This window comes from Ambystoma mexicanum, chromosome 2q (assembly GCF_040938575.1).
Source record: "Ambystoma mexicanum isolate Mex_15411 chromosome 2q, UKY_AmexF1_1, whole genome shotgun sequence".
Lineage (NCBI taxonomy): Eukaryota > Metazoa > Chordata > Amphibia > Caudata > Ambystomatidae > Ambystoma > Ambystoma mexicanum.
Genome location: NC_090924.1, coordinates 341,625,148 through 341,639,015, shown reverse-complemented (window position 1 = coordinate 341,639,015; position 13,868 = coordinate 341,625,148). Strand labels below are relative to the sequence as shown.

The window sequence follows — 13,868 nt, the reverse complement described above, 5'->3', positions numbered from 1 at the left end:
AAACAGCCAGTTGAGGACCAGAGGACAACCCTTGCAGCTGACCAGCACCAATTCCAGTGAAGCCCTGCTCCTCTGCCGGATCCCAAGAAGACCCTTTTCTGAGGGGACACTCGACGCCTGAATAAAGATGGCTGCAGGAGCTCTGATGGAGATGGCCATGAACCACCAACTTTCTCCTGCTCTGGGTCCAAGACAAATTAACAAGGGGGGTTCTGGGAGTCCCTCTGCCAGACATTAGTCCTGGTTACGAGAGAATTGCCCAGAGTCTTTAGCTCACTATCTTTCACAGAGAAGAAATATCCCAAACATATCAGTCTTTGTACTGCCCTGGGGCAGTCCAGCACCAAAATGCTAGGCTATTCTCCTCTGAACAAGAGTACGAACAGCATCCCCAGACACGTGTTTCCGTCTGGTTGGACCTCATCAGTAGGGAGGAGATGTGCCTCTCTAAGAGTAGTGAGCAAGGGGTCCACGTCTGGATTCCCCTAGTAATTTAGGGTGAGACCCAAAGTTACTTGAATATGCAAATTAACAAGGGGGGTCCAAGACAGCACTCTAAAATTACCCGCTAGCAATATGAAGGGTCATTACCTCCCGACTGCAGTTTCGGCCACCAAGGATACCTGGTGCGTGCTACGTGAGCGGCTAGAGGATATGGGCGTTTCGACGAGAACCATACATAATCGAGCTTCGCCCAATGCCGTATCCCGCTTGCAGACGCACACTATTAATGACATTTGGTGCGGACCCTCTGACCAGATCCTTCCACCCGCATGGTCAGAGGCACCCGCCTACACAGAGGGGAGTCACAGACACCCACACGCTGCCACAGGGGAGACCAGCCCTGCCACTGCATTGAGGGATATCAGACGCGCCTGCCAGGAGCCCAGGGACTGCCGCCTAACCAGTGCCACCACCAAACACTTCATCGCCTGACAGGCGGGTCCTGTAGGACCGGGCCCAGACCGGCCTACACACCCAAGGCCCAACTAATGCCGGTTTCACTGGGGGGTGGGGACTCTTTAACCCAGTGGACCTGAGATACACTCATAGTCAACTGATAGGGCAGTCAGAGTGGGCAACCTGAGTGCTACGCCACCTGCACATTCGGATAAGTCCACCATACCAACAGCATATCTCAACAAAGTCGACCTCATCCCAAGTCGCTCCACGAGGCATAAAGTGACAATGGATGTCCCAGCACAACTACAGGCCATCCGGGGGGAAATTAAAATCGGCCAGCAGACGCAAGAAACCAACACAACGATCCAGGAGATAGAACGCGACCTGCAAGACGTCCAAACTAGACAATGCCGAGGCTGAAAGGACGACCGATAATGAGCAGCCCATTAGCTCGCGTGAGGACAATCACGAAACCACGATGGCTGAGCTAAATGGGGTAATTCAGGATGTACAGCTTCTTGGAGCCAAACTGGAGGATCAGGAAAACAGGTCCAGACATAACTTCAGGGTGGTGGGCCCTCTACCTTGAAACATTTATGTATAACTTCCTGCAGGATGTGCTCCATATAGACAACCCCCACAAATATACCATCCAGAGTATCCACCAGGCATCCGTCCCCAAATCAGCAGCGGGGGGGGGGGGGCGCCCTAGAGTGATCACACGCCGACTTCTGAATTTTCAGCATAAGATGGCTATTCTGAAGGCACACAGCCAAGTGAAAATTGGGGGAAGTCTCAATACGACTCTTAATGTCTAATCAGCAGAGGTCTCCTGACCCCTGAAAGGCTTTAACCCTCTTTTTGATGCGCTTAAAGGACAAGACTACAGACACTACCATAACTTCCCGGCAGTGTGGTGTATATAGTTTGATCGCCAATGGCACTCGTTTGAAGATCCCGAAGACACATGGCGATTTTTACACTGGCAAAATATAGTCACAACAGACTTCCCACACACCGCTGATCACGGGGCTAAAGCTCGCCTGTCTGCGACATCTGACCAGCGTTACCCCAGAACAAAGGCAGGTGACAAAGACCCAGGAGGGGCCAGCGAAATGAACATCCAACCAGCAGCTGAACAATGATAACAGCACAGCGAACACAGAGAGGAGGTAAATGTGGGGCCACGTGCCCAGAAGCCGATTTACGGTACCAAGATACCGGGTCGGATGCGGCCTGGTGTGTTGCAATAGGACCTGTGCGTACACGGTCTGATGCGGACTCACTAAAGGAGACGTTAATATACAGGCATGTCTGCAGCTCTAAGCTCCCGCGGCCAAAATGGCCCTCCTTGATTTCAACACTAACACTGTCACGGACATTGATATTAACACTAAGATTGCCGCAGATACGGTTCAGAATGCTATGTATGGCCCGACCTCTGGCTTTTGGGCAGATACCAGGAACAGCCTCATATGGGCTAAGCATTTTGGATGACTGCCACGATTCTATACCCTCTGATAAAGGGTTCTCTGAATTAATGGGAATAGGTGCGGACGACTGGGCCCGTACCCAGCAGATCCATGCATGGGCTATATTGCCTCATATTGAAAGAGATTGGTTTACTCCCAAAGTTATAGGGGGAATGTTGCTCCCGACTGTTACGGTTTTAGGCATGGGTTGGGGTAAGTTGGAACAAAAATAATAGAAATGTGCTCCATAGCCGCATCTTGAGGCAGAGGGAGGCTACGCAGCCAAGTCCCAGATATCGGTGGTCTATTTCACTCAAACACCCACCCACCCCTTATTCGTAGATTGCCACAATCACACGGATAACCCTTTAATGTGCAAGGTCTGAGGCATCCCTTCAAAAGAAGGCAGGTTTTGAATTATAGGCGGGATCTTCAAGGGGACATCGTGTTTCTTCAAGAAACCCACCTGAAGTAGGGAGAATCGGAAAAATTTGAATGAGGGTGGGTCTGCGCAGCGGCTCATACTCCATACCTTGGTCCCCATATTGATCCACAGACAAATACCATTCGTACTACAGAACGTTGTCTCAGATAAAGAGGGCAGATATGGCATCATGAAAGGTCAATTGCAGCACCACTCCGCCACACCTCAATATATATGCCCCCGCAACCCCACAACAGACACCCTGGCTTTCTTCACTCATACCTTTGCTGATTGTGCACCCTACCTGGGCAGACTAACTTTTGTTGGTGGGGACCGCAACGTTGCTATTGATCCCACATTGGATCTCTAGGGCACGGGTACCGAGGACCCAGTGAAAAGGAAAAAACAAACCGCCCTCTCTACACTATTTGCAGACTTGGGTTTGGGGGATGCCTGGAGACATTCATGGGGCCATACGGACTACATGTTTTATTCCCATTGTCACCACGGCTACTCCAGAATAGACTACCAGCCATCACCCTACATATGGTGGACTGCTCAATACTACCCATCACTCTCTCTGATTACGCCCCTGTACGGCTTCGGGTGCCTCTCCCAGACACCCCCGGAAGGCCCGTCTTGGCGTCTCAATATGAAGGCATTAACATACTCTGATTTCATAGAGCACATCAAAGCAGACATGGCAGGGTTCTGGATCTTGAACCTAAATTCCTCATATGATATACGCGTGTTGGGACGCATTGAAGGCCTTCTTGAGGAGCCAATGCATATCTGGACGGGCATACAAACTCAAACAGTGGAATGATAAAGAAACTCAGCTCCTCACTGACCTAACTGCTGTTGAGAAACTGCACAAACAAACACCCGATCAACAGACCCTTACACGCATACACACTATTAGGTCCAAAATTAAAGATATAACTACCAGAGTCCAAAAATCATATTCAAGCTGGTCCCAAAAATACTACCTTGAAAATAACAGACCACTACACTTGATGGCACTCGCCCTCAAACAATGACATGCGGGGCAGATGATCACCACAATTTGGGATGGACGTGGGAACTCCCTAGTAGGGGATAAAGACATCAATGCCCAGTTCGAAGAGTACTATGCAAATCAATACACATGCCGTAAATTAACATCATATAAGATGTAAGAATTCTTGGGATCCATTACTCAAAGTCACCCTGGCCCAACGGGAAGCTTTAGCCACCCCCATTTTAATCAGCGGATATAGGTCGCGCCATGGATATAGGCTGCACCATTCACGCCCTCTCTCTGGGCAAGGCCTGCGGGCCCGACGGAATCCCAATACATTTCTACAGAAGCATGGCCGATGATATTACCCCCAAACTAGAGAAGTATTCGCCGAAGCAACACGAAGAGGTCGGCTGCCACAATCAAAGGGACCGTTCCTTTTAAAACTCTGCGGCTGGTTTCTTCCCTGGCAGTGCAACTGACTCCTGTCTTCCTCCCTGATGAGATCCTCCCTTCCCCCCGGACGAAGCACCGACTTGCATCCGCTGCCAGGAACAACTGCCCCCGCTGGAGTATTCTCACCACTTTAAGGTACCGTGTCCGCCAGGCCTCCCTTTCTAAAGATTGCTACAAGGTAATAATAATCCCTTAACCTTTTGGACTGGGCTGGCCGCCTTGACCATCTAACTGGTCCCTTTCTTTTGGTCAACTCTTTCTGAACCTTTGAGACTTTTGTGCACTTTTCAACCATGTGACCTTGGACACAGTTCGCTCTTCTGAAACTCTAACTTCATGGTTTGACTCTGCCTTCCTCGCTTGTTGTGATCTTGTGAAAGTGTTGGGATCTGTTCCAATTTATACTCTGCTTTTCTCTCGCTTTTAAAACGAACTATTAGAGTGCCATCTGCGTTAAGCGCTCACCGCTGTCTGAAAATAAGAGGGGCTTTACTGAAGACTGGTCTAATATTCTTTTAAGGGAGAGTATGGGCCTCGTTACGACCCAGGCGGTAAGTTACCGCCTGGGTCGTACCTTTACCACCATGGCGTAAACTACATTTACGCCATGGTGGTTGGCGGACTTACCGCCCCATACGGAGGTTGGCGGGGCGGTAAGTCCCCAATCCCCATTTACCCTTCCCAATTCCCATTTTTGCCCCATAGGGCATAATGGGAGTGGGGAAGGCGCTAAGGGACCTCGGAATCAGGCGGTAAGGGTCGGCGCTGTTTACGCCGCCGTAAACCCCTTACCGCCTGGGTCGTAATGAGGCCCTATATCTTTTAGTGACCATGTTTTTGAACTGCTTAATATTAGTGCCTGTGTGTTTTATTAGATGTGGTTTTAAATAAATAATTATATCTCTTTTACACCAAGCCCTGGTCAGTGTTTACTTGTTCTATTGTGTGCTCTTGACCTATTGTGAATACTCTGTATACTGCCTAACTCTTCTTGAGGGAAGTCCGACTGCTCAGCCACAGCTACCAAGTGAATCTGTGTGGTACAGACTGCTACCAAGTGGGTTTACTGCCAAACACCTGTAGTCCTAAATCTTTTGCAGTGGTCCCAGAGGGAACTGCACAGGTTTCTGCCTAACAGTGTGGCGAGGCAAGAAGGTGCAATTATGAACACATCCTTAACGCCACTAAATCTGACGTGGGCCTAGCACTCCCATCATAGAGGAGCTATTATCAGGCCGATCAAATCTGCTGGATAAAACGGTGGATCAATATGGGAGCTACCACTAGCTGGAGGGGCATAGAGTTAGCCTTGCTGGCCCCGCAAACATCCACCGGAATCCTTGCCACCCTCCAGGCTCAACTCCCACCCTGGATAAAAATCGAATCCTATTCGGAGCCTGATGTTAACGCAATGGCAAAGATTTCGCTCCCAGCAGGGAATCGATACCAAAGTAGCATCCACGTGGATGAGCATAGGGGCATTGCTATCAATCGGATGCATAAACTCCACCCCCGACAAGACTCACTGTGGTCTCAGATTAGGATACTAGTTCTCTGTGAAGGCCCTAAATGACTACCATTCCAAATTGGACGTCTATTATTGGAACTCAAGGGTGGGCAATGGCTCCAATATAGGTCAGTGTGTGCGGTGATATTACGATATTCCAGAGTCCTCCCGCCAAACCCTCCCCCCAGCCCCTGTGAACTTGAACTAGTGCAGCACCAGGAAGCCTACCCTCGCATTCACACCTTTTATTCCATGAGCATCCTGAACAATGTTGATAGGAACTGTGCCCTGGCGATGTCCTGGTACTCGGCACCCCAGCAGAGACGTGAGACATCTATGATTATTTTGCAGCCATACCTGGGACCTCCGTAAACATTAAAAACAGAGAAATCCAGTTTAAGATCATCCAACGAATGTATTACACTCCTGCCAGAATGTTTACAATGGGGCTGACACGCTCTCCTCTCTGTTGGCACGGGTGCACAGAACTGGGCACCATCAGGCATGTTTTGTGGTCCTACCCGAGACTGAAGCAACTGGCAAATGGTTCACAGACGAGTAACTTCACACTTCCCAGAAGTGGTTCTGTCACGATCTCTGACTCCATTCGGTTTGGGGCCGACTACACGGATTGGCATGCGGACTCGCTTGTATGAAGGACCATAAGTATTATACTTTCACCACCCCCAAACTCTTAGTCCTACAATGGAAATCGACATCCCCACCCTCAAAACCGCAATGCACAGACCTGCTCGCCAGGATTTGCACCCTGGAAAGAAACACATTCAGTCTACCTGTATATTGTAATATCTTTTGTGAAATTTAACTACTTGTATATTGCATTTTGTACACTATGTAACCTTGTAAGCCTTGCATAACCTTGCTGCACCCTGCTACTCCCGGGTCTGGTGCGCTTTATAAATTCAATAAACAAACGGCAGAATTCAGCTAATACAATACGGACAGGCAAGCTGTGGGAGTTGCTAGACCCATTCATATAATACCTTACAAGAAAGCCACCGATACACATTACCCCACTGTGGGAAACTATACCGTGTAGCCAGATCCTAACATCATAGTGCTACATACCCACCTACAAACGCCCCAGCGTCCTCACACACAGTAACATATATATATAGTAGCCAAACAGGCGCCTATGCACATCTCCCGTTTAGATCTTCACAACCCAATCCGACCATGGCTAGGCTAAGGAGGAAGGAAGGCGGGAGGGATAGGCCCGGTTGGCCCAGGGGTAGAGAGATGTGTTTAGTATGCATGAGGTACCATGTCACGAAAGTGCAAAATGTTGATGTTCAGACAGCATTGTCGAGGCTTTTAAGTAAGTATATCTTCACTAGCTTTTGTAGGGGGGACCCTATCGTTCCTTTGATTTCCCGAGTATATTCGACTGTGTTAACTGGTATGACATGTATACCGTTGAAAAATAAAAAAACGAAATAAATAAAATAAAGGTGACGTCCCTCGTCGGCGCTTCGATCCCTGGACCAATGGGAACTACCAATCTCAACCCCTGCTCGAAGAAGCCACACCTCATGGACATTCAGGTGTCGTCCCTGGACTGGTGAACTGACCAGCTCTCTCCTGGGCTACCTGTGTAGTAACAAGACACCTGCTGCTTCTCCATGTTCAGCCTTGTTGCATCAACAGCAGCACTGTTGCTCCTTTGTTCATTGAAGATTGCCTGTTGCCGCCTGACCCAGGTGACTACCATTGCAATCAGTCTTCTTTGCAAACTAGAGGTTTCCTGAGGCTCCCTGTAGCGCAGAAAATGTCCTCTTTCCTTTGTCTGAGTGTTATGCTGGAAACTGTCTGCAACCGATTCCTAAATACTACGCCAACCAAAAATAAATCCTGCACCGAAGTGACATCTGCGCCTATGAACCCCGGGCCTTCCTCGACTGGACCAAGCACAGAAGATGTGTCCCGAACGGATTGCAAAACATCAGCAGTAGTGTCTGGCGTAATCTGAGTAAGGTGGGGCACGTTAACATGTCTCCATAGGGTTACATCATGGGTGTAAATCACTCTTTGCTGACTTTGGTCGGTGGAGGCAGAGTCAAGGATCCCTTACTAGACCTATTCTAGTGTCGGGGATTGAGTGAATTACTTACCTGAACTTTACTTAACTTTTTGACTCTTAATCAAAACCATTGGCATCGTCATTCTCTTAATAAACTTACCTGTGAAGTGTATCTTTGGACTTGGCGACTTTTGGGCACAAGGCCCCAAACCATTTTAGGTTTTGACTTCATAGGAGCTCGGGAAGCTGTTGATAGTTATTCTACAATGTTTTTTTGACTTCTAATACATCTCCCTGTGTCACACTGGTAATTCAATCAAATGCTTTCCTGTATCTCCTAGGGGTAAATGTACATACATTTCCTATAAGGGTTGGTGTGAAAATATTTGACTAGACGTTTTTACTTGCTTAGTGTGTATTCTAAAAGGTCCAATAAATAGTTGTAATTTTGTACTTACCTGTCTAACTGGAATTATTGGTGTTGCTCTATGTGGATGTATCATAGGCCACTCTCACAGCCGTAATGAGACTAAAACGTACTGCTCTGCTACCTTATCCTGATTGGGTTTGGCTAACATCTCAGTGTCTCCCTGTTCACTATAATAGGGTGGCCTCCCAAAATCTACCCCAAGTGTTGATTTTGAAAATCCATCTTAACAACCTGCATTACATCTGCACCTCCCCATGAAGTACCACCATAACTTGGAGAAAATTAGTGTATTTTGTTAGTTCAAAGGTTTGGAAGTAAGCCGTCATGAGAATGCAACATTCTGGACAGTAACCAAGAGCATATTTTCCATACCCGGATCCCCAGTATCTAAGCCATTAAAGCAGCTCGAATGATTTATATTCTTACAATGCTTTTGGTAAATTCTTATGGGGGGAAAAACAAGCAAAATAGTTCACAAGTATAAAACAAATAAAAAAGCAGCAGATGAAATCAGAGGTATATAAAATCAGCTGTGACATTAACAATCGAAAGCATGACAGTCCAGTAAATATTTGCTGGGAGGGCGAGGGATCAAGGCGCCCCATACATCTATCCTTTTAAAACACCCCATCCTCATTTTCCACCAGCAATTGCTGCTCTCTGTGCTTTTCAAGGAATATAATAAAGTCTGTTTTTGTACCTCTTGATTGAGAGCTGTGGCGTTCTGGGAAGAATCCGAGATGGCTTCCTGTGCTCTTTGGCAAACCTTTTGTATCTTGTGCTGAACAAAGTAATCCAGACTCGTGAACTCCGCTTGGCAGCGACCACACTTGTGTACATCGTCCTCATCTGAAATAACAAAGCATCTTCATTAGACAAAACAAGAAAACCTCAATCTGCTCACAAGGCTGATTATTCAACTAGCATAAACAAGTCAAGTACATTTGATGCTGTTAGAAGCAGACATGAAAACGTGGTTCTCTATCAATCGCTTCAAACACTCATTCTCTTCATTAAACCATTCCAATCTTACTACCTGTTGCAGATTTGCGATTACCAGCCTCGCCTACAGACAGTGGGTAGAAGTAGAGCAAGAATCTTTATTTGCAGTTTCTTTGTCCATCACTGTTCGCAGTATTTGCATTTAAAATCAGACTTTCACCCTATACATCGTCACTGATTTTGTTGCTACAAAAGATCTTGCCTTTCTGAAATCATGGGCCAATTACTGGATATGGACGACCAGGGCTCAGTGACTTCCATTTCCTCTACTTATATTGAAGGGGCCATTCCTTTGTTTCCCATTTTACTATGGCTCCCCACAAGGCCTTCATTTGTACATCTGAGGAGCATGGCCTACAAATCCTGAGAGAGCAAGAGTACATCTGGAGATTAACAGTTGCAATTGTATTCAATCCTAGGAAAAGGGTAGATGAATAGGCCTTGCCATACACATTTACCATCAAATTCTTCAAATCTCATCAGAACAGACAGATAGTATTGTAAGGGTTAGAAATGTGAGGCGGACAACTTTGTAAAGAGTTTAAAACTTTAGCCATTTTATTAAATAAAAAAGGTTGGATAAACGCCTCCTTATCCCTACCCTTATGAGGATCTCCCTGCCTAAAGGAAACTAAAGGAAACACTAACAAAAGGTTATCTGACCCTCACACTTTTAAAACAAATAAAGCAATAGGGAAATATATGGCAATTCAACAATACAGCATATGATTTGATTCACAATATATTCAATGTCTCTTCTCATAACCTGGGTGAATTTCCATTCCCCAGATTTGAACCAGGGGTTTTCGCCACCGTTCAAAGAATACAAGGAAATCCATTTTAACACAAAGTTTCCATGCATTTTCAACGTTTTGTTTAAAGTTCCACGGCTTCAATAAAGTATCTCCAGAAATTAGAAGTTGCCACTCGTCCTAGAAGAACTGTCTCAGATTGGTTGACTTCCCATTAGCAACAGCAAATGCCTTTGTTAGGATAATGACAACTTTTGGGATTCAAAAAGAAAAACTATTCCCACTTTCCCTGGAGTACAAACTAAGTTCACCTTTGTATTAACAACAAATGTCTAGGTCAGGATGATTCACTTCAATCTTGACTTCACAAAGAATTTTATCTTTTCTACAAAAGGTTTCCACAAGGCACAAATCAGTAACAGTTGTTTATGTTACAACCACAGTTCAGCACTTGCATCAACTGCCACCTGGTTTACGCCTCTGCCAAACTCTTTTTTTGGGCAATGTCTCTTGACCTATGTGTTTACTCGCCTACCTGACTACTACTTCAACAAGAACAGAAAATTGCTTCAGTGTTAACTTCCAACTTAGCATAATGACAACTTCATTATAGTTCTTCAGCAAACTTTAAACATCTTGTGGGGTAAACAAGAAACCTAATTAGTGCTCTTCAAGATTTCTTGGCAGCTATGCTGCTATCCCTCTGGATAATCTACTTCAGAAAGGCAGCCTGTTTGCCACCTTTCTTTCCCCTCTGTACCAACAACCAAATTCTTATCACAAGACAGTCTTTTTTCGTGTATCTTGGCTTTGGCAATGTAGGTTATCACTTGCAGATTTTTATTTTGTAGCACATAAGCAGTAAGCTCTATAGTCATCAAGCCTCTCAATACTCCCCTCTTGTCTAGAGTACTGGTTGTTACACTGGTTTTGCTGGTTTGTTATAAACTCTTGGCTTTGGTACTGCTTGTAAGCTTTTGGAACAATTACAGCTTTCCTGTGGGGTTTTTGGGCTTTCCACACACTCATGCGCTCATTTATACAGTCACTTGCTTTTAACAGACACTTTTGCTGGTTTCATATAGTTCAGAATTCAAAAATCACTTCTATTGTCGCTTTCACTTTCACAAGTGAAGCAGCCTGCTATGAACATGCGGGCATAGTTGGAGTGCTCGGGAGTCACTTGCAAGCTGTGGACTCACCGGGTAAGTTGCTAGTGTACGCTCCGCTCAGTGCTTGCTGGTCTTCAGGGCTTGTGGCTTCTCGTGTTCTGGGGCACAGCCTCCTCTAGTCCTCCTCTGCTAAGGCCACTGATGATTGAAGCATTTTCTGCTCTGGAGAGGGTCAGATGCAACTCGGCACCCTTGATCCTCACAAGAGGAAACACTTCCCTCGCTGCTGCTGCTTCCAACTGCGCAAACTCTGCACAACGAAATATCAGTGGGCAAGCATCTTGTCCTCACCCATCCCGCTGCGGGACCTCTGCAATTGAGAGAGTCACAGGCAAAGATTCTCTCGGGACCCGCCACAGCTTTTGGTGATTTCGTGGTCCTGGCGTCTTCACTCACCTCAGGCTTCCCTCTCAGCTGCAATCACGGCTTGCGTTGTTTCTTCCTCTTCCACAGTTCTACTTCTCGCTCTCCTCCTTTCTGCCCCAATGCCTGCACCCAAGGGAGCTTTTTAAGCCTCCCAGTCCCCTTCAGGTGTAGGTCATTTACACCACTTAAGGGATCACTCCCACAGGAGTGTTCCCCTGTATCCCTCCCCCTGTATCCCTCTTCCTCGTCCCAGTACTAAGGAAATTATGGGGCTTAGTTTTTCTAACTTTTTGGGCTTTGCTGACAGGCTATTTTCTAGAACATTCTTTGAAGGACTATTATATAATTCAGTTACCAGTTTAGTTTGAAAAGAGCAATGAGGTGCATTAAACCTTTGGTTATTATTATTTACAGACTTCTGTCCATTACCTTCTTTTGAGTTAGGAAAATACTTAGCGCTATGGGTTTGAGATTCGGTTTTCTTCACCTTTATACCACAGGGGCTTTAGCCGATTTTATCCACAGCTAGGCGTTCAACCAGCGAACAGTTAGATTATTGGATTATTGTGGCAACAAGCAATTAGGTATTCTGGCATTTGTAATACTTCTTCATTAAGGGAAGATAAATACAGTGTCTCGCCCCGTGGATTCCCCTCACCTCCCTGAGCCTTTTTCTCCTCCCAGATGATGCTACCGCAGAGCACCACCCCAAGTTCAGAATAAGGAAGTGTCTGCCTTTCACTGACCACCTGGGAGAAGGTTCTAGGAAAGGATTTGGTGAGGGATCCATAGGATTCATCACAACATACTAACATCACTGCCAGAGCCTGTGTTTCAGACAGTGATCAGCCAACTAGGAGCGCAAGTGGTGCAGAGCAAGGATGTGTGGAGGAATCCATGTTTACAGGAGTAAGATGGGAGAGACGATCTCCGAGAACTGCATAGTACAAAGTCAAACCAGAATTGTACCTCTCCTTGCACCTTCCCAAACAATTCACACAATACTCCTTTTGGCTCGACAGACCATGCACCACCTTCTGTAGTGACTCAAACCATTTTCATTAATACCAGAACAGGGATGGCATAAACACCTATTAGGGTTATGGACTGATCTATTGCTAAATCTGTATTCTATTGGATTGGGCAATACATATGGTGTGGGAATGGGACAAAAATCAAATAGGGGGATGGGAGTTGCCAACATGGTATCTGGTCTCCACACAGGATCTCTAAAGCATAACACAGTTTCAGGCATACAGCACTCAAGCGCTTTTTTCCCACAGCTCCTTTTGGCAGGGGTATAGGGCCCTGCATAATATTTGTAATCCACACCGGAAGAATAGGGTATGGCGTACCTCTTTCTGATCCGGGGTTAAAGTGCCCCATTTCCGGGGTTAAAGTGCCCCATTTCACTGTAAGTAATCCTTACTCTTCTGCCCCCTCCCACTTACTTCTGTTTCTGCGTTTACCTGATATAGCACACTTCCTATTTATTATGAACTAACTTCTCCTTTAGCCTAAGGGTTATAATATCCTTTTCACTAGGAGGGCAATGGTGGCCCTTACACTAGGATTAGGCTCAAGGTTGAGAATGCAAAAGGGGTTGAGGTATGGAAGTACTTTCCCAAGTTAGTCAAAGCACAGTTGTGCTGCCCAAGGCCCTGTAGGGTTTTCCACACGAGACTGCTGCAGGTCTTGAACACACTGCCTATCTTGCAGTCACTTTCCCTGCTGGTGACTGGGTGCCTCAACTCATCTCTTGTAGCACATCACTGTATTGAATAATGGCCGTCCTGGCTCCTCCTTTCAGTGGCCCAAGTGGACCTGAAAAACGTCCATGAAGTCTTGGTGGTTCTTTGTTCCCAAGTGGGCCTCTCCATGGCTCTCTCCTTTGTGGCATCCGTCATTGCTCTGCAATGTATCGTAGGCCAAGTCCGCTTCCACTGCCACATTCCTTTATCTCCAGGGCATGGACATTACTTGCTCCTCCTGTTTAAATAGTGTAGTCACTCATCTCAGGGCATGAAGCCAGTGTGAAAAGGGGTCTCTGCAGCATCGTTTGCAAACAGCATCCAGAAAGCTCACAACTCTAAACCTTGGAGCGCCAGCCAACGTGGGCAGCGGAGACCCCTGGAAATCTTTGACTATGGTGAGGGCCCTACTTGGGCAGAAAGCTAGTGTTCTTTACCGTCACCCTTGCTGGAGATTCTCAGACAACTGGCGTTGGGAGGTGACCTAAGCCTTTCCAAAGTTTCTATAATTCAAAAAGAGTTAATTTCCAGCCTTTCCAACAAACAGCACCTCCAGATTCATCACAAGCTCCTTTGAGGGAAGACTGCTTAT

The 13,868-nt window shown here is 46.5% G+C and overlaps 1 protein-coding gene across 2 annotated transcripts in view; it reads right to left on the bottom strand.

The window, feature by feature from the left end:
* Nucleotides 1-13,868, bottom strand: part of E4F1 (E4F transcription factor 1) — a 1,100,649-nt gene that overhangs the window by 984,978 nt on the left and 101,803 nt on the right. For both annotated transcript variants that reach the window (XM_069647347.1, XM_069647348.1), the window contains exon 2: nucleotides 8,934-9,082. In XM_069647347.1, the coding sequence (XP_069503448.1) occupies nucleotides 8,934-9,082 (149 nt within the window). The remainder of the gene's footprint in view (nucleotides 1-8,933; nucleotides 9,083-13,868) is intronic.